This window comes from Amaranthus tricolor, chromosome 1 (assembly GCF_026212465.1).
Source record: "Amaranthus tricolor cultivar Red isolate AtriRed21 chromosome 1, ASM2621246v1, whole genome shotgun sequence".
Lineage (NCBI taxonomy): Eukaryota > Viridiplantae > Streptophyta > Magnoliopsida > Caryophyllales > Amaranthaceae > Amaranthus > Amaranthus tricolor.
In genome coordinates, this window is record NC_080047.1 from 5,836,430 (window position 1) to 5,860,551 (window position 24,122).

General features: G+C 32.9%; 5 protein-coding genes across 7 annotated transcripts; 1 reads left to right on the forward strand and 4 right to left on the reverse strand.

The window, feature by feature from the left end:
• Positions 1-63: 63 nt before the first annotated feature.
• On the reverse strand, positions 64-2,400 carry LOC130811821 (pentatricopeptide repeat-containing protein At1g52640, mitochondrial). The gene has a single exon (XM_057677930.1). It carries the CDS (start codon positions 2,254-2,256, stop codon positions 649-651), a length of 1,608 nt encoding a protein of 535 aa, XP_057533913.1. The 5' UTR covers positions 2,257-2,400; the 3' UTR covers positions 64-648.
• A 136-nt stretch (positions 2,401-2,536) lies between these two features.
• On the reverse strand, positions 2,537-7,247 carry LOC130811785 (pentatricopeptide repeat-containing protein At1g52620). 3 transcript variants are annotated; one of them, XM_057677927.1, is made up of 4 exons: positions 4,252-7,247; positions 3,723-3,817; positions 3,521-3,634; positions 2,537-3,409 (listed from the first exon to the last, which is right to left on the reverse strand). In XM_057677927.1, exon 1 carries the CDS (start codon positions 6,915-6,917, stop codon positions 4,440-4,442), a length of 2,478 nt encoding a protein of 825 aa, XP_057533910.1. In that variant the 5' UTR covers positions 6,918-7,247; the 3' UTR covers positions 2,537-3,409; positions 3,521-3,634; positions 3,723-3,817; positions 4,252-4,439. The 3 variants fall into 3 exon arrangements, with proteins under 3 accessions (XP_057533910.1, XP_057533909.1, XP_057533911.1); XM_057677926.1 differs by having other exon boundaries at positions 3,521-3,817; XM_057677928.1 differs by having other exon boundaries at positions 3,521-7,183.
• Positions 7,248-7,986: 739 nt separating this feature from the next.
• Positions 7,987-12,010, reverse strand: LOC130811863 (uncharacterized). Its single transcript, XM_057677933.1, has 8 exons — positions 11,779-12,010; positions 10,878-10,990; positions 10,078-10,149; positions 9,916-9,951; positions 8,789-8,834; positions 8,618-8,705; positions 8,408-8,465; positions 7,987-8,241 (listed from the first exon to the last, which is right to left on the reverse strand). Exons 1-8 carry the CDS (start codon positions 11,855-11,857, stop codon positions 8,191-8,193), a joined length of 543 nt encoding a protein of 180 aa, XP_057533916.1. The 5' UTR covers positions 11,858-12,010; the 3' UTR covers positions 7,987-8,190.
• Positions 12,011-16,096: 4,086 nt separating this feature from the next.
• On the forward strand, positions 16,097-19,589 carry LOC130811895 (DCC family protein At1g52590, chloroplastic). The gene is made up of 5 exons (XM_057677935.1): positions 16,097-16,468; positions 18,035-18,092; positions 18,332-18,439; positions 19,023-19,115; positions 19,243-19,589. Exons 1-5 carry the CDS (start codon positions 16,297-16,299, stop codon positions 19,331-19,333), a joined length of 522 nt encoding a protein of 173 aa, XP_057533918.1. The 5' UTR covers positions 16,097-16,296; the 3' UTR covers positions 19,334-19,589.
• A 181-nt stretch (positions 19,590-19,770) lies between these two features.
• LOC130811879 (RHOMBOID-like protein 5) lies at positions 19,771-22,887 on the reverse strand. Its single transcript, XM_057677934.1, has 5 exons — positions 22,581-22,887; positions 20,962-21,122; positions 20,603-20,781; positions 20,078-20,328; positions 19,771-19,954 (listed from the first exon to the last, which is right to left on the reverse strand). The coding sequence occupies exons 1-5, from the start codon at positions 22,859-22,861 to the stop codon at positions 19,879-19,881; spliced, it is 948 nt and encodes a 315-aa protein (XP_057533917.1). The 5' UTR covers positions 22,862-22,887; the 3' UTR covers positions 19,771-19,878.
• Positions 22,888-24,122: the final 1,235 nt, after the last annotated feature.

Consider the following 24,122-nt stretch of genomic DNA (forward strand, 5'->3'; position numbering starts at 1 on the left):
GTTTCTGAACATCAATGCAACTACCTAATACACATTCTTCACTTGTTCAAACAATATGTTCGATTAGCAGCCAAAAATATTAAAGATCAATCTTGAGAACACATACATAATACATCCATCAAAATCATCTTCAATTATGAGCAAGAACATTATTAGTAAGCTCCATTTAAGGAAGAATCGTAAATTAATACAAAGTTCAACTGTATCACCTTGATTTCTATGTAAAACACTTTCCTATATTACATTATACTTGTTCTGACAGCTTAATCACAGACCAGAAGCACCTCCGGAGAAAAAGTACTTTCTTTCTTCACTGTTCATCGTGAGATCATTAACTGCTTAATTCGTCATGATTGAGGTAACGGTCACATTTGCAGCACCACCAATTATCGGTAGATATCCCTTGAACTGGCCTAAAACATAGTATCTTTTACAACTTTACGATGCAGATAGATAGGTTTGGTAGATTAAAAGCCTTTACGACTCGATCAATACAATAAGATGCAACCTTGTTTCCGCACTATACTCATTCGACAAACCTGAGCAAAGACGAAAAGGAACATGAGCAGTTTTAGTTTGATGACGAAGAAATGAAACCGAAAGAGAAATGTCAGCAGCAAACTCAAAATTCATGAGCTCAACAAACAATCACATAGCAGAAGGACCATAAGGCCATTCTTCTTCACTAGAATCTGAACTTTCTTTCCTACTCCAGCGATGTTGAGATCTATGTCCTCTCATTACTTTTGATAATTCTTGTATTGATGAAGAACTGCTTGCCTCCATCTTATCCGCCACTATGTCCATCTTCTCCAACATTCCCCATCCCACAAACTGGTTCCTCAACACCTCAATAGTTGAAGCATAAGGCGGAATTCCTTCATCAATCATCATCTCAAAGTATTTACATGCCTCTTCCAACTTCCCTTTCTTCCTAAGAAATCCATGGATCATTACAGCGTAAGTCGAAACAGAAGGATAAAACCCCCTATTTGACATGCTATTCCACACTGCTTCAACCCGATCAAATCTTCCAATCCTAATCAACATTTTAAGCAACATATTATATGTATGACGATCTGGTTTACAGTTTTCCTTGTCCATTCTAGAAAGCAAGTTCAATGCTCTGTTAACCTCATTACGATCACAATGAAAACCCATGATCGCATTGTAACTCCATGTATCTAGAGTAACTCCGTTTTCAATCACCTCATCTAAAAGTTTAAGAGCTTCATCAACCTTCTCATACTCACACAACTTTTTGATGATCAAATTATAGGTATACACATTGGGTACTAATTCATATCTTTTCATTCTATCAAGAACCCTAAAAACCGAGTGAATATTATCTCGTCTACAATAAGAACGAATAAATATGGAATAAGTAAAAGCATCTGGTACAAGTCCCATAGATCTCATTTCTCTAAACCTAGCATATGCCTCATCTAAATCCCCTCCATTGCACAAAGCTTCCAATAAACTATTGTAAGCAGGAACATCAACTACACATCCTCGGTCAAGCATTTCATCGAACACCTTACGTGCTTCCCTTGAATGGTTAATATCAGCCCAACCTCTAATCAAAATAGTATAACTTTTAACACCGACGTCAAATTTACATTTCACCTTGTCAAAAAACTCTTGTCCGTGTTCAACGAATTTCCTCTTACACAACAAAAACAGAAGATGATCAAGATCATTCAAACTTGGTTCAAGTCCAAATTCACTCATTCTACTAAATGCCCTAATAGCATCATAAGGTAAATTAGCTTTACAATAACTACCAAAAATAACCCAGAAAAATTCAGAGCAAAGTTCAATACAGTCAGAGGATTTCAACTCAAAAAGTAAATCCCAAATTAAAGGAAACTGTTTGCTAGAACCCAGAACATCAATAAGAATCTTGTAGCTATTAGTATTGGGTTGAAAATGAGGAAATTTTTTAGCCCAAAGAAAGAATCTATGAGCAGAAAAGCCCAGATTTTTGGTTCTTTTCAAGACCTGATCCACTAAATTAACGGAAAGTTTTGAGCAAAATGGTGCGAGTGCGGATTCAATGTCATGGTGTGGCTCACGAAAGTCGCTGAGAATGCGAGAAATTGTGTTGACATCTTTGGAGGGTGAAAGAAGTGGTTGGGATGAAAAGGGAAGAGAGTTATGGTGGAAAGAGACGCCATTAGAGGAGGAAATGGAGAAAATGTGGAGGGAGAAGGTGGATATTGATCTATTCTTGAAGAGTAGTTGTGGAAGTGTCATCTTTTTCGGAAGTAGTTGTTTGAAAATTTGTTGGTTGCTTCCTTTTTTCCTGGAGCTCAATAGCTCATTGCTTGATAATATAAAAGTAAGGTAAATGTACTCGTTATTTATCTTTATAAACTCACTTAATATATGTATTTGTTAAAAATAAATCAATTTATTATTTATATCAATTTTCAAAGGCTTTGTTAAGTTTATTTTCAATAATTATATTGAATAGGTGAATTTATTTAAAAATAAATAATAATTATGTTTATTTCTGTAGATCGAGTAAATGTTACTTTATGTTTTACAATCTAATTTATTGGTGACAATTAATTTCTTACTAAGGTTTAGCATAATTTAACCAACATATGGCTGACTGTATTCCTTTGTATTTGCAATTGACAGTAACATTGTTTTAGATAAGTGAGGAAATATCAAATAAGTACTTATTTCTTTATTTTGTAATTTGTATTAATGTCAAATATGTTATTTCCATGATTTCTCAAATCCCACTCTATAAGAGTTAATCTTATGAGAGACTATCTATTAATGACACGGTCATATACTAATAATTTGTATTAGTTGGACTATTCAATTCATGTACGAGGCGCATCTCAACGAGAGACCGCCTCACACGAGAATTTGTGCTCTACAAAACCACCACCATTGCGGAAGTGCAAATTCAACATCCCTCACAAATTCCGCAAATTCTCAATCTCCTCAAACAAATTAGACGATTTTCCATTACATATGTGTGCTTGCTAAATGCTAATCTTGAACTCCGATAGTCGAGATTACATATTGCAGGCTTGCATCTATAAGGCAACATGTCTTGCAAAACCATGAACAGGAACTGCATCGAGCTGCATCAAGAGTCGAGACCTCGACATGATGGGAGTTTCTAACTCTTCGCGCGTGGTTTGAGCCAGACATGATTGATCATACATGAACATGATATGATCTTCAAATCCACAAAAACGAAGTTGGGTACAAGGTCTGAGAACCACGAACAGGTGAAGTAACCGACTTTTGGTGCTTGAAAAAGATTGATGTTTATAAAATGTATTGTATGCTGCATCATTTTCAGATGTGTAGAGGAATTGCACTGATAATGGCCATGTAGCTCAGCTGCACTTGCTATTTATAAAGCAAATGTATAACTGTATTCCTGCAGAAAGGGAAACGGACGCGTGTTTTAAAAATAATAACTGAAATAAAAACACAAAGGGATAATATTTGTAGATAACTCATAGCTGAGGGTTCATCAAGGCAGATTTACCTTATACTATCCATTGTTACAGTTTATCGAGCTGCTGCTACTGGCAGTACGAAGCACCAACATAAACAAGACTGTTTCCCGAAATTGAACCAAGAGAGGCAGCTTGGGCTTAAACTAAAATAGAATGACATTTTTGACATGTTCTTCAAGGAAACCATTAACAAATTCATATTTTTCCTATTAGAAATTCAAAAGAACATACTGTATCTTGTAGCAGAGGCAGTTGCGAGCTTCCAGTCATTTGTATCAATTCATGATTGTCATCAAGTTGATTAACGGGCCATGCACAAAATCAATCTGAAACATATGAACGCATCAAAGCTAAATGCATTTAAAAATTCGTTTCAAAACAAAAACTCATCAGCAGCTCAGTTTCATTGGCTAACAGCACTAATAGGAATCCCAAAACCGTGCCATACTTTGCTATTTCTTCAACTGAATCATCATCTGGTAGTGCGAACATAAGTGGGTTTAGGTAATTTCATAAAATAAAAGGTTTATTAGGTAGTTGTTTTCGAATCTCCGGTTTATTAGGTAATCGCAATAGGATTTCAAAATACACCGAAGGATGCACCAAGTACAAGAACACAGTGTTCTTGGGAACACAGTGAAATTAATGCTGAGATATGTCTACTTCCACGATCAACCATCCATTATTCATCCACGAAAAACCATATAAAAATGACAAACAAGAGTAGAAGACCGTAAGCAAATGGAGCACGAGTACTCACCTGTATCCACGAGCTTGGTCTGATTGATCTATACGAGATCTGGATATTGGTTGTTTTCCCACTATTTCACAGAAGCAGTATGACGATCAGCATCCGAACTGCTATGCTTGCAGTTGCAGTCCTCAACCATTATCGTAAAGATGTATGGTAATCAGCCCCAACGCTGCTATACTTGCAATCCTCAACCATTATCTCAAAGAAGCTTTAGGGCGATCAGCTTCGAAGCTGCTAAACTTGCTATCCTCAACCATTTGATGTAAAATGTTGGAAACATCAGGTGATATCCCTTCAGGGAGGTACATATCCAACAACTTTGAGTACCTCAAAGCACTATGGACCCCGTGTTCGTTCAAACTAAATGTAATCAATGTTCTCCATTCCCTTAATCTTCCTTCCATACAAATACCATGGAGCAAGGCAACAAAAGTGAATGATTCTTCAATAATATTCTTATTCATAACTTTCTGTGCAAGCTGCAACGCAGTTTCGAGCATTCTGTGCAGACAAAGGCAGACGATAATGCAATTATATACCGACTTTCTTGGAGGCAAACGATCAGAAATCAATCTTTTGAAAAGATTTATAAAGATTGAATTTCCATGCATTTCAGCTTCATTTTCCTTCTCATCTATTGCAGCAGACACATCATAGGTGAATCCATTAACAAGATAATTGAATGTAACATCGTTTGGGGTGCATTTCTTCATCAGCATCTCTTCAAATATGGAAGCAGCTTTAACAAGATTTCCCCCCTTGCAAAACCCACCAATAAGTATGGTGTATGTGATCACATTAGGTATTAAACCGTGACATTGCATCTCCTTGAAAGTTTTTTCAGCTTCAAATATATTTCCTTGTCGGCAATACCCATTTATAAGAGACGTATATGTGACCACATTAGGTTTAAGTTTCTTTTCTACCATCTCTTTAAACACCCTCAATGCATTATCTAAATTGTGTTGCTTGACGTAGCCATCTATTAACGTTGAATAAGTGAATTCATCGGCCGAAAGGTGGTTGTGTGCCATTTTTCTGAAGCAGAGCATTGCCTCATTCATCCTGCCAAGTCTGCTATATGCTTTTATCATGGCATTATATCCCACAACACCAGGATTTACGTCATTTTCAATAGCAAGTTCAAAAATCCTCTTTGATTCATCAAGATTACCATTTCTGGCAAACCCATCAACCAATGTAGTGTAAACAAAAGCATCAGGACGTACATCATGATCAAGCATCTCACTAAGCAACTGTTTAGCAGCAGAGAGCAACCCTTTTCCGAATAATCCTTTCATGATAACATTGTAAATTGCAGCGTCAGGCATAACTCCTCTCTCAATCATTTTCTTCCGAAAGTTAAATGCAGCATTTGTCTCACCACAAACAACAAGGCCATGTACAAGAGCTCCATAAGTAACCATATCAGGCTTATGACCTCTCCGTGTCATTTCAATAAGCAAGCAAGAAGCCTTATCAGTGTCCCCTTGTTTGCAATAAAAATGAATCAAAGGAGTATAACTATATTGATCAGGAGCCAAACCCCTTTTCAGGGCGAGCTCGAGAATTGCGTTTGCTTCCTCAATCTGCCCACTATTACACAACCCAGATATCAGAATATTATATGTCTGAATATCTGGTTTACAACCACCATCCTTAACTCTTCTAATCATGTCATAAGGGTCAACAGAACAACCATGTTTATACCGGGCATCGATTATGTTATTATAAATCTGGACATTAACCTTCAAACCCCTCATTTTCATCTCCGCTAAAACTTTATCAATCTCCTCAAAATTCCCTTCTCTACAATGTCCATTTACTATAGCTCCATAGGTCTCCACACTCGGTATAAACCCTTTGAATTTCATCTCTTCTAAAACCCTATTTGCGTTTGCAATCTCCCCTTTCTTACAATAACCATCAATAAGGGTATTATAAAGCACAACATTGGGTACACAACCCTTTCCCCACCTATCCTCAATTAATTTCCTCCCTTCCTCAACTTTCCCACGCTCACACAAACCTTTCACCATTATACTAGTAGTATGATTATCCAAACAACACCTCCCACTATCATCTCTCTCAAGCATTTCATCATACACCTTTTGTGCAATCTCAAAACGACCCGATTTCACCAAACCATTAAGCAATGAATTGCAAGCAAAAACATTAGGCATACAATCAAATTCATCATTTACAAATTTATACAACTCCCTAGATTCCTCAACCAACCCAGAATCAGCATAAGCTCTAATTAATACATCAAAAGCTTCAATAGTAGGCAAAACATCCTCTTTTTTCATACAATGCAACACATTTTCAACCTCACTAAACATTCTATTCGACGTTAATAGCTTAAGAAGTGAAGAATAGGCATACCTATCAAGGGAAGAACAGTATTTTCTGTGAGAAAACCAACCATAAAACTTTAATCCTAAACTAACATCCTTAATTCGATCAAAAACAAGATGGCAAATTTCTGATGGTTCAACTGATTCTTCGGAAAGTCGGGTATCCAAAACTTGGTCCCAATTTTCATGGGTATTGAGTAATTGGCAAGCTTCATCAGCCAATTTCTTGATATGGGTTTCATAAAAAAGTGTTTTCGATGGTTTTGAGTTGAGGATTTGGCGAGGTTTTATGAGTGATAATAAGCGTTTTGACATGAAAATGGGAAGAGAGAGGATTTGTTAGGGAGTTAAGTAAGTGAGCTTGAAGCGTTGGCACCATTGATGTTGAATTTCTGCATTGATTTTGGTTCAATGACGAGCGGCGATTAACTAGTATGGAGGATTTTTTTTTTTAATTAAAAAAAAAAAAGAAAAAAGTAGGCTTATAAGTTGTAACTTGTAACTTGTAAGAGAGGGCCAGCTGAGGGGCGACCAGAATTTTACATGCAAAGACTGGTACATGATCTAACTCAGACGAAAATCATTTTTCAAATACCCAGTTTTGGTAGGGAATTTGAAGACAAATGTCTAAATTGTTAGTGTTATTTGCAACTCGTATTTGACGTGTAACATGAATTTAGTGAGTTGTAAACTTATTATATTTAACATTTATAAGTCATAATCATTAAATTTTTGACCTAAAAGCCATCATAATTCTAATTTTTAGCGATTTGTGCACCATAAACATGAATTTAATGAGTTGTGAACTTGTTATCAATATAAAAAGTCTTAAACGAGCCAATACATAAAGGATATGGGCACAACTCATATTTGACATGTTCAACACCAGGCACATAGATGTGGGCCACAAGCTTGTCGTTGATCAACATTTTAGAAATTAACACACTGGCATGAGGCCTGATGGGTGGATCTGCTTTATTCCGCTAGACACGAGTTTACAAATTACTGCCATTCTCCAAATTTAAACATTAATAGATTTTATTTTAATTTATTTTTATATGTTTTTAATTAATTATTTCAAATGAATGGCACACCACAACAGGCGACAGGCCAAGTCGTGTTTTTGGTACCCCAAGCACAACACAATACAAACTTCTGCGCGCGAAAAAAGATTCTCAGTAACACCACCCCAAGCATGCTTAAGCATGATCCATGGCCGGCAAAACATGGATTGGGCCCATGAAAAATGGATAGATGGTGGATAGGAGATCCCATCCTCCTATATCCGCTTGTCCCGTATTCGTTATATTCTAATTTATAATAATTTTGAAATTTATTGTTCATCGTTGGATAGAACATCCCACATTTCCTGAAGCAAATGCGATAAGAATAACTCGTGCTAAAATTGATCAACATGCTAAACTGTGATTTTCAAGCTGATATCAGCCTATTTGTAGTTTTGTCAAAATCATCATCATACAGAGCTTCGAATTTTTGTCCGACACATCTAAGACATCAAATTCTAAATAGATCAATACAACAACGCCATTCTTCAGTGTGGCTGTAGTTTGCATTGGCTACTTTCTTGTCAGTCCTTGGAGGTGATAACAAGTAGCCCCAAAGCTCCTATCAGTAGATACTGCAATGGAATACAAAAAAAAAGTTGCTGTTATTCCTAAAGGCCGAAGCCAAACGAAGCTGCTATTTATTATATAATTATTGACTAAATCATTTAAAGATAAATTACACTTTTAACATGCTTTTTAATCAAAATTGAATAAATAACTGGAGCTCTGGAATCTCACCTTAATCACAGGCTTTTCAGTCATGATGATTGTTACCCAGCCAACATATGGGAGGAACCTGCACCACGTAAAATGGATGAAATACGTGTGAAGAAAAACTATAAAAATCACGTTTACAAACATTCTTTGGATATGCTTCACATAATTGGCATGGACAAACAGCATGTCGCTCTTTGCAAGTGTAAAGGCAACAAGGAAACGAAGACTTACCCAACAGCTCTTCCCATTATGTGGTGTCGTTGAAGCCACAGTTGGCCATGAGCATACAAAAGCCTATCATCACCATAATTATTGTCACCTGAAAATGACATGAAAATATTTGAGTCCGAGGGAATCAAGATATGAGAAAAGATGAGCTAAATCGCTTATATACATTAGTACCTTTTGTAAGGACGTCAACTTCACCTGTATCTTTTCTTTCATGAACCTGTAAGATTTTTGATGATAGTTTAAAATAATGAATAAGCACACCATAATATCAAGCCAAAGAATGTTATGGATAGAACAGAAAACCAATTTCATCACATGTACTAAAATAAGTTTTTCAGACTTGTCATCACTCACCAGAAGGTTAACATTAAGCAAAACCGAAAACTTCAGCCGAATCCTGTTTTGGAACCATCGGTTCCCAAAATTCAGATTAATGTTTCCGAAATTATATTCCCAAATGTTTTTTTCAAGCCCAAAACCATATATAATACCATAAGCCCTCCTTATTCTTTTCTTATCTTTTCTTTTTAGTAATTTCCTTTTTCTTACCTTTTTTTACTCATTTTTATTTTATGTTGTAAAATGAAATTGTATCTATGTTTCCAAAAGTCTAAAACTAATGTTTCTTGTACCCGTTTTTTGTATCAAATCGAATTTCCTTTCAAGTACCATTGTTTCAGAGCATCTTTAAGCTTCATGGGCGGAAGGAAATAATGACATTTAAAGAGTGCATAATTGCATCAGTTTCTTTGGATTTAATAATGCATTTTGATTGCACCAACAGAATCAAATTTAAAACTAATTGAAGCATGTGGGTTCATATCAAACCCATAACACAAAGAAAAATGAAATCGCCGAGTTTATTCCCAAAGGAGCAAGACATTTCCCAACTCAATATAGCTGAATTCTGATGCCATTGAGATTCAATTTTACTAAGCACAAGTGGTTTGGAAGCTTCCACTACGCACGGTTAAAAGGAGGGGTAGGACTGGATGGTGCTAAGGTTTCAAAAGGCGGACCCAAGGATGCCATTGAGCAAATTTTGTACAAATTTTCATCGAGACAGTCAAATATATTTTATTTAAGTAGTATTTTGTGCATGTAATTAATCAATAAATTACAACGCAAGAGTTTACACTGAACCTAAAATCATAAATTGGGCTAGTTAACTCAAATTCTCGCAAGCATTCAATGCCAATTATAAATTAAAAACTTCAACTCCGGGTAACAGAATCTGAAAGCTGAACTCTTAATATCTATACTATAAACTTCTAAAGCAAATACAGTAAGTCGTATACCTTAATAACTCGATGGACAATTGGAATTTCACGACCCTGCAAAGATAAGAAGTATGTAACTATATGTTTCATTATGCCAAAAAGATTTCTTTTAAAAATGGCATCAGCAAATTCCAGGCTAACTAACTCATTATACTTTTAAGAGCAAAAAATGTAACTTACATCGACATTAAAAACAACAATCTCCCCTGCACGAATTGGATCCTTGCTCATTGTTAAAAACAATATATCTCCCTGGCGTAAGAAATGATTTCAAATCAACATAAATCCATAAGACAATTTTCCAATCAATCTTAAAAGTTAAAAGCATGAAGTGGTAAAACACGTGTTGTAGATGTGCTGCAATGGTAAGCATCTGGCAGGAGTTCAAATAAAGGAACACGATGATTTTAGCTGGATAAATGAATCAGATGAGCAATACCAAGCTTAAATTGTCTGATAGACAATCACCATCTAATTCATTTTAAAATAGTCACAATGCAACAAAATAAAGAAAAAAAGGTTGAAGGTTCTGATCAGCATATACAAATGATGAACCCAAATACATATTGCTACAATATTTCTTTAGCCCAATGCATTAAGAGGCTCCTACCTAGGCGGTGTTTAAGGAAGTCAAATAAACACAACTTTCCCTTCTGAAAGCAAAGAGGGTGTTTTCGAATGACTCTTGATAGCATATGCAGCTTCACATAAAGAAGTGCAAATAATTTAGTGAGTTATATTATTAAAGTCCATCGAAATTTGAAACCAAAGAACTCATATGTATTGCATTGAAAATGATACAATCCCCATTCCTAGTCTTTTGAAAGCAATAACATTTGCATAGAAGAATCTCTATTCATGCCTGCTCAATAGTCTGTATATGACTAGTCATTAGCCAGATAAGTACAGTCATCACTTTTTAAATAATTCAGACGACTAGTTTATTTAGACATGGAATCAGTCATGATTTAGAGTCTTACCCTCTTGAATCCTGGTTCCATGCTTCCAGAAAGAACAACCACAACGGGAGATTCACTACCAGTAAAGCACATCAAGGCCTTCCATATTATCAATGCAGAAGTAACAATCATCCCTAAGGAGTGAAACACAACTCTAAATAACAAATTTTGGAAAATGCAAATGAAACTGAAAATTATGGGAAAACTGTGATTACCAATAAGAAGCACACACCAACTGGCAACAGATGATAGTAACATCAGATTCCTTTCTACATAATGGATTGGGCTTAAAACAAACAACACTTATGAACACAACACTTCTTGAACCAGTACAAATTCATTACGAATACTAACAGATTAAGAATGCAAGAAAATTACCAAAAAAAGTGAAACATATCTTCTGATAACGTTGTATTCTTCAACTATCATCGTGTCCATTATCAGTCGAAACTCACAATGTGAACAATTATTTTGAATCTGACATGACTTTTAGCTAAACCTTCTCAAATTAAGTACAATGACTTTTAAAATAATCGCTTAAATCCTTTTCATGAATTAGAAAACTTTTTCAGTAATCGAAATTACCATCCAATGCATAAAACCTTTCACGATCAAGTCAAAATTACATTGCAAGCAAGCAAGAAATACCAGCAAAAAAAAAATTTCCATGAAAGAAAACAATCCAATACCAAATAAAGCATTTTCCGAAAGATATAATGATATAATCCTCAAGAACAAAACAATCAAGATCAAAACTCAATTCAGCAAGTGTTAAACACAATTCAAAACCACAAAATCATATAAATCAATGATGAACACCAAAAACTAAGCATTTGAGAACAAAGCCCTAAACAGAAAATGAAATTATCTTAGTGAAATTTAAGATTTGATATGTGAGGGGGAGAAATGAAGAAGAACGAACCAAGACTGACGGCTTGGGAGACAAGTTGTCGGACCTGAATTGACTTGATAGCGTCGATTTGTTCGCCGAACCACCCCATGACTGTGTATTTCTATCCTTTGACTTATTTCCGGCGAGATTTGACGCCCGGTGACTTAGCTTTTTTCTGGTGCAAGAGAAATGTATATGATGTCGAGAAATTGACGAAAGTTGAACTTTTTTAAGGGAACTTCTCTGTCGATTGGGCTTCGATTGGGCTTTATAGTTAGCTTTTTTTATTGGGCTTCTTAATTAGCTTTCTTTATTGGCTTTATGTATACCGACAATATACCAGTTTTAAATTCTTACATAACAAATTTTAGAAATTCTGATACACAATTTCTTATGAGAGTATTTCTTATGAGAGTGGGTATGTTTGAGAGACATTTTTAATTAGGCTGACCCAAAAAGAAAAATATAGAGTAAGTTTCTCGGTAGGCATTAAAAATATTATAAGTAGACATTAAGAATATTATAAGTAGGCATTTAGAATATTGTAAGTACTTAAGTACTTATGCGGTGGACATTAAATATATTGTAAGTAGACATTGAAGATATTGTAAGTAGGCATTAATAATGTGGTAAATATGCTAGTAGACTAAGTTTTTCGGTAGGCATTAAGAATATTATAAGTAGGCATTTTAGGTACTTTTTCGGTGAGCATTAAGTATATTGTAAGTAGGCATTAAGGATAATGTAAGTAAGCATTAAGGATACAGTAAGTGGACATTAAGATTTAATGGGTCGGCCTGAGAAACGTCTCTCAGGAGACCGGCTGATTTTGATAAGAGATGGTCTCATCGAGAAATATGCTTTATACATGCGTTAAATATGTCAATAATACAAATTAGAATAACTCTTGTATGAGATCATCTCATTTATCAAATTAATCTATTTTTTTTATTGATAATATTTATGATTATAAGTGATAACTTCGAAGTTATAAATAATCATTTCGAGACTATAAAGATGGATATTTTGAAATAATCACTCTAGTACTATAAAAAGGTGATTATTTTAAGATTGCAACTTCTAAGTGATCACTTTAAGATTATAAGTGAATACTTTAAGACAATAAGTATATATTGAATCAGCTCGATAGAGATATTCTCACCGTGTCACAGTACAAATTATTAGGATATGTACTTGTTCTTTTGAAATTGTCTTACCAAGAGACGTTCCCCTCATAATAGTATCTCGAAAAAAATTAAATTGTGAGATGCGCTTCCAACTAATACTTCAAATCACCTATCTATACAATCTATCTATCACAATTTACTAATGAAGAAACGATTAGGACACATGTCGACTTTATAATAATATTTTTCCCGCTCTTTTACATTTTCCTATTAGGAAAATATTTTTTAGTATATCATGTAATATTTTTTTGATTATATTTATTTGATTGATTAATTACAAAAGATTTTAAAAATTTACCTTGTTTACTAATTTTTTACCATCTACAATCATCTAAAATGTGTAATATCTTTTAATTAGAATGAATAATTATCAAATAACATATAATAATTTATGTAAATTATTAATTTTCATTAAAATAAATTTATAATAAAGTAAGAAATCTATCTATACAATTTACTAATGAAGAAACGATTAGGACACATGTCGACTTTACAATAAAAATTTTCCCGCTCTTTTACATTTTCTTATTAGGAAAATATTTTTTAACATATCATGCAATATTTTTTTTTATTAGATTTATTTGATTGATTAGTTACAAAAGATTTTAAAAATTTGCCTTATTTACTAATTTTTTACCATCTACAATCATCTAAAATATGTAATATCTTTTAATTAGAATGAATAATTATTGAATAACATATAATAATTTATGTAAATTATTAATTTCATTAAAATAAATTTATAATAAAGTAAGAAAAGAAAATAATTTTGAAAGTTTTTCATAGATAATCCTGTATATTACTTACATGGCTATATTAAAAAGACAAATTAAATATATTACACATTAATTATTTAAGTATACAATAATTAATATTTAATAATTAGGATAAGATATCGATGAAATAAATTTCAAATGATAATTTTATCACCTATGTTTGACAAGTTTATAATACAAAAATACTTAAATTAAGTTATATGTTAATTATTATAGTAAAAAAATATGTTCTTTTGACTGAAAACTTATTTAAAGGTTTTACACAGACATTAAACATTTAAATTATTTTTATATTATTTTTTATGCGTAGAAATTATCTATTATTTTATGTAATTACTTATAATCCATATTATTTAGTGCATACTTTATGATTATGTTTTATATAGTAATATATTAATAATATGTATCTCAATCTAATAGTAATACTTTTACAGTTTTTAAAACAAATCAATTTATAGTTTCAACATACTTAAGAAGTTAAGAGTCATATAATAACTTAATTACACATATAAGATTCTTAATTTTTATTTAAATAATTAATAAACCGTGCTTGACACGAGAACATATCTAATAAATCATAATCATAATTCTCATAATAAATACTAAAAAATGTTGAAAAATAAAAAATAGCGGCTTCAAAGTCTTGTCTAATGTATTAATTTAATAGGGCTATAATTGATTGTGTGACAATCTACTTTCCCAAGTAAATTCAACTCTAAATTGGGTAAGTATTAATATTTTATTATATCAATTCTTTATACCTAAATATGAATTTCAAGAGATTAACTATTTTAAAAAACATTTTGTATGTAAGTACTAAATTATTTTAAAAATATATTGATTAAAGTTATTCTACGATCTACACACACTATTTACTCTTTAGTCAACACAGAAATGCTTATGGACGAATTTGAACGGTTAACGGATTGGATATGATTATAAAAAATTGTCTACAAGCTCAGATTTTCAAAAGTATGTTGCAAACCTTATTTTTTTGCCACTATTCAGTCTTTTTCTTAGCAGGCAAGACTCAAAAGTAAATAGGCATAATAAATATAAAAAAAATTAAATACAATCTTAAATATCCAAAGAAAAATTTCACACAACAAATATAATCTAAAATATAGAATCTGAAGTTAAGTCTTAATATCAATGAAAAAATTCAACATATTATCCAAAATAATCTAAATAGATAAATATTCTCAAGATGCAAGAGGAATGCAAAAGACAAAGTGGCAATGAATTTAAAGCTTTGACTGTCTACATAGTTGGACTATTAAAGTAATCAAACTGTGAATTCAGAGTTTAAATTCTTGGAATATTATGTATTCTCATATATTTTAAACAAAATAAGAAAAATTATATATTTATATAACAAGCGAGTGGATGAATTTAGCTGCGGGCATTATTTTTGTGCCGTTATTCTACTATTTATCTTAGTGGGCGGATCAAATATTAAAGTTTTTAATAACAATATTATTCAAGTCCCCCTGTTTTTCAGGGGGGTGCCCATGAACTACTCTAGATTCTTCGGTCCGCTAACTTACATTTCATACTTTCACTTAACTAATGTACTAAGATGATGAGGTTAGTTCACACTATTATATTGATTCTAGTGTGTTGTAAGTCTACTATAAGATTTTCCCAATTTTGAGAATCGTTAATAGTAGGCATACATAAAAAAATAAAAAAATAAAAAAAAATGAGGAGAAGAGTGGACTAGATCAGGGGCGGAACTGAGTTAAGGGGGAGGTAGGGGCTCCACCCCTGAGATTTTCGGTAATTTTTTTAATATACAACTGTCATTTATATTTTTTTATAATTTTAGTCTAACAAATAAATACAACACAAATAAGAAAGAATCTTATAAGTAATAATGGCTTATCAAATTAGGAATGAAATTATTATATTTTAACAACCGAAAAAAACTGAGAAAAGAAGAAAGCGATTGGGAAAAATCGACAAAATTAAAAAATAAGCTTACTATCTACAATTAGAGGATAAAGGTTTGTTTTATGTTTTTAATTAATAAAATTTTCTTATTTATATTTAATGGAGTAATTAGTTTGAATAACTGAATACTTTAATCAATAAAAACTCATACAATAAAATAATCTATTATGAAGATAGTAAAGACAAGACTTCATCACAAAATGGACGATAATTTTCTTGTTGATAATTTAGTAATATATATTTAGAGACAAATAGCAAAAACACATAGTGTCAATGAAATTATAGAAAATTTTAAAGTGCTAAAAAAGCGTCGAGCTTTACTTTAATTTAAAATGTACGTTATAATTTTTTGTTGTATTGATTAGCTATATTTTAATTGAATATAATTTTTTTATTAACCTTATCCCTAACATTTTTATTCAAGTTTCGCCACTGAACTAGATACAAAATTCAAATTTGCAAGTCCAAAATCTAAATTGCGAATGGTGACAGAAAATACACGTCGAGCACCACCAGCACCAGGCACAGTTTCTAGAAAGAGAGCAAACATTAACCAAAACAGGCAATAATTTTCTAACAAGGAAACGGGAAATTCATTTACAACTTTAAAACGCCTAAAAAGTGCTTCAAAAATGGCTACAATGTTTACCGGAGGATTGAGTATGGCCGCCGTGATTCCTCGTCATCGTTCTAGAAATCCTAGGATTTCTCTTCAAGCGTCTCGCGGCGGAGACTCAGTGGATTGGGTGGAAGCCACCTCTAATTTCTTCGACAAGGATCCTCGCCCCATAATGCTCTTCGATGGTATCCCATTCTTCAGTTTTTTTCTCTTTTTGAAGGTGTTATAAATTATAATAGTACAATTGTTTTGATTCTCTGATCATTCGATGAGTTAAAATACCTCCTTTACTATTAAGTTAATTGTAAATTTGTACTGCTAAATCGCTAAAGATGGTTTAAAAAATATTTACAATTCAATTCGTAAATGTGTGCAAATTGCTGGGTTGCCCATTTCTTGAATTGATTATGGTGTTGAAGTTCATGTAAAGGTTGGTAATGAAATTGACTGCGAGTTTAATTGTGACATTTTGGAGATTATGTTATGCGAGTGCCAAGAGTTCTAAAGTACTACTTTTATTTTGATTCAGTCAGTGGCTATTTTGTGGAGTATTCACTAATTTTTTTTTTTGGGATTATTCATAGAAGAATTTCCGTAAGGCTGATCACTGTTTTTATGAGTGTATACTCCCATATGATGATGATACTACTCATACTAGTGTTCAAGAGTCAAGAGTAATACCCAGTATATTATGGTTTCTTGACAAGTAATCATAAGACTGCTTTGTGCAAGTTTCTTCCTTTTTCAATCATGGGGTGAAAGGGGATATGGAATTTCTGTTATAGTAGGAAGAAATTCGGTATGGAATGGACTTTATTTTAGGTTTTATATGGTAGTTCATACGATATGCCTTGTTGTCAAATCCCGTAGTTGCTATCAACAAGAACAATTGAAGGCTCTTATATTTTGAAGGCTCTTATATAAATATGTTGCATCTGTTTAGAATTCTTTTTTGGTGAACTTGGTAGATTGTACTCCAGCTGTTAGTGAAATATGCTAGGCTTTGTAAATTGTAAGCATAGTGCAAATCCATGGATGCGGTTGCCATAACAATCGCAAAACAGTTTTTTCTTTTCTTTTGTTTTTTCTAGCCTATTTTACTTACGCAGTGGCCTCTATAATAACTTTTGCAATGCGATTACAATGTAGTGAAGAATCAACATTATTCACTATGATGATGATGGAAAATGTTATGATTTTATACTGAACTCCAAAGTAATATGAACCCAAAACACTTTGAACAAAATTAGTGGGAGTGGGTGTATTTCATCTTTCCTTGCTTCGTTCTTCAGCTGTAGGTGTTGATTGCTTTTATTAAGAGAGAATAAGTTAGTTAAGGTTCAGTGGAGGAGGAATTTTTGTGACTGGTTCCCAGTTCGAGAAAAGTGTAAAATGTAGTATGAAGTAGTTCCTTATCATGCTAAGCTGAAGGGATTATGACGGTCACATGGTTATAGTAGTACTGCATTATTCAGCATATCACACAGATGTAGTATATGATTCTAGAAACTATGTGGAACATAATTGGCTTATTTTGGACTATATCCTACTTCGCTATTGACCTACTTAATCTGGTGAACTATACTTTTTCATAGAATTATGTGTCGATCCATGATTGTATCTCAGTACATATTATACTTTTCTAGGAGTAGATTGATAGAGTTGATTTTACAGTGAAAATTAATTTCTTTCATTTAATTGAATTTTTTTTGTCCGAGTACCATTTCAACTATTCCGTCCTATATTTTCAGGTGTTTGCAACCTGTGTAATGGTGGTGTGAAGTTTGTTCGTGACAACGACCGCAATAGGTAGGTAGTTATCTCTTCGTTCTATCTATTTATATCTGCCCCAGTTATCAAGGGCATAGTGTCATTTGGAAGTCCACATGTTTATCTTGCATGTTTGTTAGAGAACAAGACTCGGGAGTGTCTATGCTTTGTGCTTATGCTCTCAGTGTGGTTTCGTGAAACTTGCATGGTCTTGATTCTTGGCTGGATAAAATCCATAACTGGAGGAATAAATGTTCTCTATGGGTTTTTGTTGACAGGAAAATCAGATATGAAGCCCTCCAAAGTGAAGCAGGCAAGAAACTATTAAGGAGATCAGGAAGAGCTCCTGATGATATTTCAAGTGTTGTACTGGTTGAAAAAGACAGGTACTCTTGATATGCTAATCTGAATACGAGGACAAGGTCTTTGAGAATTCATGAGTTTCTTGGCTTTCAAATTAAAGAACAACCTGATAGAGAAAACAAGTTTGCTATTATGAGTCATGAAATGGTTTCAGATTGGTATTGACTCTTAAGTGATGGAATAAAATGAGAACTAGCCATCTTTCTTTACTTTTGATCAACATGCACTAGTAGAGTATGTTGGACTCGGATACTGATGTTGGATACTGGTATGTGTCCAAGAGTCGAATACGTCTAAATAATCAATTCTACACCTACAATGAAGTGTCTAAGTGTCATACCAATGTCCGAGGATCAAGGATCGGGCACAAGTACGTGAAGCAAAATGAAGAGTCCGAGTAGCATAGCTAGTAGATAATGCACATATCAGTTCACCAAAATTGTCAAAATTCCAGTGCAGTTGCATCATTTTTCCTCACATTACTCTGAGGATAATGTGATTAATGGCGGCTTGCAGCATACGACAATGATTTACCGTTAGTTCTATACTTCCGTCTACATGTTTTTGGACTGATACGACCTTTAAAATCAACTCTATTTTGTGCAGATCTTACATTAAGTCTGAAGCTGTTTTGAAGATAATGGAATACATAGATTTGCCATTCCCTCAGATGGCATTTTTCATTAAATTTGTACCCCTGTGAGTTGGCTCCCTTCTCATGTTTCTTTTGCCACTTAAGCCCGGATCCCCAATTCCCCCATACTCTTTGATTCCTTCCGGAAGAGCAACTTTTGACAAAGTCTTTTTTTCCCTTGAAATATTGTAGGTTCATTCGTGATTTTGCTTATGACAATGTGGCAAACAACCGTTACACCATTTTTGGTAAGTCAGAGTCGTGTGAGATATATGTGGATTAGTGAAATTTACGACATTTTTTTCTTGAATATATTGGTATATCATACGACATATTCAATATAGTACAAGAACATGCTAAAAATATGTATATAGTGTATATACTGTCTGCATTCTGCTTTAGGAATGAGGTATCATTATACGAAACTTGTAGCTGCTCCTTGCTTAGCTCCCTGACTGAATCGAACTTTTAATGCTTATTAAGGAAGGATATTTCAAATTTTTTGTATATTATATACACTAATAGAGGTCTTTACAGCATTACTGAACACGCTATTAGATGAATGCTTGAAATTTTCGCTAAACTTCTGACATAAAACTACGAAGATAAAACTACACATGCTAATGAAAGCGTCTGAAAGCTGAAAGCATTGAAAAAAAAAAACAGATTACATATAAATAAAAGATGAAAAAATAGGGAAAATGTATTGATATGAATATGTTGTATGTAAAGTAAAACTAAGGAAGAAGCTGAATTTTCCTTTGATTTTGGTGATCTGAATATAAATCATTGTATTATCTTGCTCCTTGGAAGTTGTAGATAACAGAACTAGTTTATAGTGCTAATGTAATTCATATTTATCTTGTTAATTGATTTAAGTAGCTCTGTAATCCCGTACCCATACCTGTACAAGATGAAGATTATAAGAAGTTAAGTTCTTTGTCAAGTTCATGATTGTTCTGAGATTCGACAATGCTGAAATTTAGAATACAAAGAACTGTAGAATGCTTTATGGAATTGTATTTACCATAGAAATAAGGCGATGAGGGCGAGGAGGAGGAAGAAATACTGGTAACACTTGTGTCGGTTTCTCTTTGCATAGTTAGGAGGAAGATACTTGTTGCTAACATAACCGAATTGAGGGCGCATTAGAAGTACAAAACCCAGAAAAAAACCCGAGATGAAACCTCCTATATGTGCTGAACTGTCTACTCCAGGGATTAACCCTACTGCTAAGTTCAAGGCTATGACCAACATAAGTGATGTTATAGCTGTACACTGTAAATATACATCACAATTTCAGTTTCCGAAATGCTTATTTATTGGAGACATATAACTGATAAGAGTTGGGAAGCAAACAGACTAGGCACAATGTCACCTGATTCGCTAATTTATTCGAAAATTGCGAATCGAAAAAAGCAAATTATGGTCTATTCTGAGCAATTATTTTGCCATTGAATGAATCGTGAATTCAAAAAGTGAATTAGTTGGCAAATTATATTGAACAGTTAAATGGTATTTAGTTGGCTGAGAAAACGAAGAAGGCGAATACCTTATTGGCGTAAATAGTCCAATTAGTCATCAACTCGGAGAGCATGGCACCAAGAAGTCCAAAGAGTGCGCCCGAGGCACCGACCGAAACAACCGCATGTCTTTCCTGGCGTAGAGAATGTATGCTAGACATCAAACTTCCTCCTAATCCAGATAGCACATATAAAGGTCCTATTCTCCCTGCAAATTTGCATCAAGTATATTTATATTGCTGTCAAAAATGTCATGTTCTGGGACGAAACAATAAATCTTCATCTCTTAAACCCTCTTCTGAGACTTCACAATCGGGCATACACAATTTCGATAGGAAAGAGTGTTGATTGAGATGAACAGAAGTTATGGCAAGATAAGTAGACTTACAAAATCCGAATTCTTCTTCGAGACGAATACCCATGAAAAGAAGGCTGATCATGTTGGCTATTAAATGGATGGCTCCTGCATGTAGCCACAGGCAAGATAATAGCCTCCACCATTCACCATTTTGTAGTAGCTCTAGCTGAAGTCCTCCCATTTTTTGCAGCCTAAATTAAGATCATGGCTCAGATTTATTTATTTATTTTTTAATTTTTTTTTTCAGAAAGGATTTGATTATCACAAATTCTTGTGAGAGATGGTCTCTTTGAGAGACCATCTCTAATTAGGCCGGCCTATTATATATTTTTTGAAATATTATAAGTAGACATTAAGAATGATATAAGTGGACATTTAAGATATTGAAAGTAAGTAAGCATTAAAGATAATGTATGTAAGCTTTAAGAATAAGATAAGTAGACATTAATCTTTAAGAGACTGGGTTTAAGATACGTCTCTCAAAGATACGGCGTTTTAAGAGACTAGCTGTTTGATTATTGATTGTTTGTGTCCATGGAATATCATTATGTTTATAATCATGATCTTCATCATCGCAATGAATCCGCCTAAAATTCAAAAATATCATTGTTTATGTTATGCCGTATTCTTTTTGTAATAATTGCCTAAGAGCAATTTCGGATTACAATGGTGGTAAAAAAAATCATCAAATTTCGCTTTTCGGGATTCCTTGATCATGTCATGGCTAACTTTCGATAAAAGAAGATCATTACATACGATTTACTTTTTTCCCTTTTTTTTTTTAATTATATTTCACCTCAATTCATACTACAACATGGTTGTCTATTTGTAGAGAAAAAAAGTGATGATTAGTGGAATTATTTTTACTTATAATTAGATTTGAAAGTTTTGTAAATTTGTAAGGTTTTATTCTATAAGTATAAATTAAATTTTTAAAAAACTATATTATCTCAAAATTAGGAGAAAAAACCACATCGACATTATTATTAGTGCTTATTCATTTTTAAGGGAGAGTTTGGTTTGATTGAAAATATTTTCTCAGATAATCTCCATAAAACTATTTGCATTGCAAAACGCAAATCAAAATTTGAGATTATTAAAAGGAATGCAACATTTATCTTTTCATGAAAGATAACAAGAAAAACAAAAGGTAAATGTAAAAGAACAAATACATTAACTATTCCATTAATACTATTCTTTTCGTTTTCTAATGTTCTTATTTTTTAGAGTATTTTACTTTGGAGGGAGAAATTTAATTAAGATCTTTAAGGCATATATAGATAATAAATATATTCATGTGAGATCTCGTTAGATTCGTCTTAATGTATACTTTTTTATTATATATTTTTTATGATGCGTATTAAGAGATATTAAGACTTAAAATTTACTTTGAAATCTGTGCAAAAAGTAAACAGGAAGAACATTTAGAAACGAAAAGATTATTATTTTTTGTTGAAAATATTAATAATAAATAATAGATTATGGTCATGATCATGGTTATCAGTTTAACATCCCGCACAAAATGAAATCCGGGGAAAAACACCCTTGAAGAGAAAGGATAGGAGGAAACGCAGGGACAATTAAACCCCAAACAAAGAGAAATAGGATCATAATAAACCGGAAAGAAAAAGGAGAAAGAAAGAACTCACGTAGGGGTGGTAGGGCCAAGGAGGGGATTAATGTGTAGAGGTTCAAAAGAAAACCTGCCCAAATACTCATGAAAAACACATTGTTGTTCAAAATCTGTAAGAGTTTCTGGGCAATTATTTTCATACATTGTGTATACAAACAATCCAACATCAACCATGAAGATAAGTGGGACCAGCCACGACAGATATGGCTCTCGAGGAGGCGGATATATTGGTGGTGGCGGTGGCGTGTAGTGGTAAAATGTCCCGCCTACACCCTCCTCAAAGTCCCTTTTCCCCATTCTTCCCAAGAACAGGGAATATTATCACAACAACACCCAAAGGATATTATTGTTGTTTTTGTTGGTGGATACACATTTTATTTTATTTTTGGTGTTTTCCAACTAATATTTCAAGATATATTGTACTAATTAATAATTTGAATGTAGGAGAATATTTCCTTACAAAGTGGAAAATTCTACCAAAAGGTCAATAAACTTTAAAAGTTTATTTTTATTCCAAAAAGTTAAAAAAAAAAAAAAGAAATAATAGTTTTTGAAATTAAAAAAAAAAAATGTTGCTTTATTAGTTTTTATTTGATAAATGTTGGATACTAACTAAAATAAGCCATATTTTAGATAGAAAATTTTGTAGGGTTGATGCTTATTGCAAATCACGGAAAAATATTGATTCTTCTTTTACCATTTTACTAGCAATAAAACTAGAAATGTTTGATTCTTCTTTTACCATTACCAGCAATAAAACTAGAAATGTTCGTGGGTCGAGTTTGGGATAATCCAACAAGGTTTATACTCAAATTTATTAATACTTTGTAGACCCAACTTGAATTGAATCTGTCGAAAATTAATAATTTAGACTTGATCCAGACATATTAGGTTTGATGGGCTAAGATTCTAAGGATCTGTATTGAGTCGTTGATGAGTTTTAAACTAATTGTTAATTCTGTGCAGGAGTATTTTTATATTCTCAAGGTTCAATCAGGTATAAAGAGGTATGTATGTTGTATTTGAGTCTTAAATGAGTCTGAATAAATAAAATAGGTTTAGAATGAGTTTAAAATTGATTATGAATTGAATAGTGAGTTAAGTCTAGACCTATTTATTGTTTTAGACTCGAACCTGATATAGGTTGGCTATGTTTTGAACAAGGACCAAACTATATGCACACGTATGTTTCAAGGTTTCGGAATTCAGCAATTAAGGCTGAAAGTTTAGGTTGTATTGTAAAATGTTTTTTTTTTTTTTTTTTTTTTTGTGATTTTGTGGGTTTTGTAATAAGAAGAACTAAGAAAAGATATGTTGAATTGAACAACTTGAAAATGGCTGATCCAAGGATTAATTTGATACAGATTCACCACAAATTAAAACCAAGGGCTCCTAAGAACACATTCAAACTTTAAGCCAAAAGAATGAAAAGCATAGGAACTTCAACTTACTAAAACCAATCCAAGTTAAAGTAAATTGCAAAGAGAGAACAAAGGAATTTGCTCAAAGGTTGTTTTGTATTCAGAATGTAAAAATCAGGTTGTGAATTACAAGAGTG

What these genes read in the sequence shown, in the direction of transcription:
- LOC130811879 (XM_057677934.1), bottom strand. Translation starts at nt 22,861, where the DNA reads ATGGGGAAAAGGGACTTTGAGGAGGGTGTAGGCGGGACATTTTACCAC. An exon ending in CGAAGAAGAATTCGGATTTT is followed by an intron (nt 20,782 to 20,961) that starts GTAAGTCTACTT and finishes GCAAATTTGCAG; the next exon opens with GGAGAATAGGACCTTTATAT. An exon ending in CTCATCGCCTTATTTCTATG is followed by an intron (nt 19,955 to 20,077) that starts GTAAATACAATT and finishes CATCTTGTACAG; the next exon opens with GTATGGGTACGGGATTACAG.
- LOC130811863 (XM_057677933.1), bottom strand. Translation starts at nt 11,857, where the DNA reads ATGGGGTGGTTCGGCGAACAAATCGACGCTATCAAGTCAATTCAGGTC. An exon ending in CTCCCAAGCCGTCAGTCTTG is followed by an intron (nt 10,991 to 11,778) that starts GTTCGTTCTTCT and finishes TTCACTCCTTAG; the next exon opens with GGATGATTGTTACTTCTGCA. An exon ending in TTGTTGTTTTTAATGTCGAT is followed by an intron (nt 9,952 to 10,077) that starts GTAAGTTACATT and finishes TTATCTTTGCAG; the next exon opens with GGTCGTGAAATTCCAATTGT.
- LOC130811821 (XM_057677930.1), bottom strand. Translation starts at nt 2,256, where the DNA reads ATGACACTTCCACAACTACTCTTCAAGAATAGATCAATATCCACCTTC.
- LOC130811895 (XM_057677935.1), top strand. Translation starts at nt 16,297, where the DNA reads ATGGCTACAATGTTTACCGGAGGATTGAGTATGGCCGCCGTGATTCCT. An exon ending in CGTGACAACGACCGCAATAG is followed by an intron (nt 18,093 to 18,331) that starts GTAGGTAGTTAT and finishes TTTTGTTGACAG; the next exon opens with GAAAATCAGATATGAAGCCC. An exon ending in GTACTGGTTGAAAAAGACAG is followed by an intron (nt 18,440 to 19,022) that starts GTACTCTTGATA and finishes TATTTTGTGCAG; the next exon opens with ATCTTACATTAAGTCTGAAG.
- LOC130811785 (XM_057677927.1), bottom strand. Translation starts at nt 6,917, where the DNA reads ATGTCAAAACGCTTATTATCACTCATAAAACCTCGCCAAATCCTCAAC.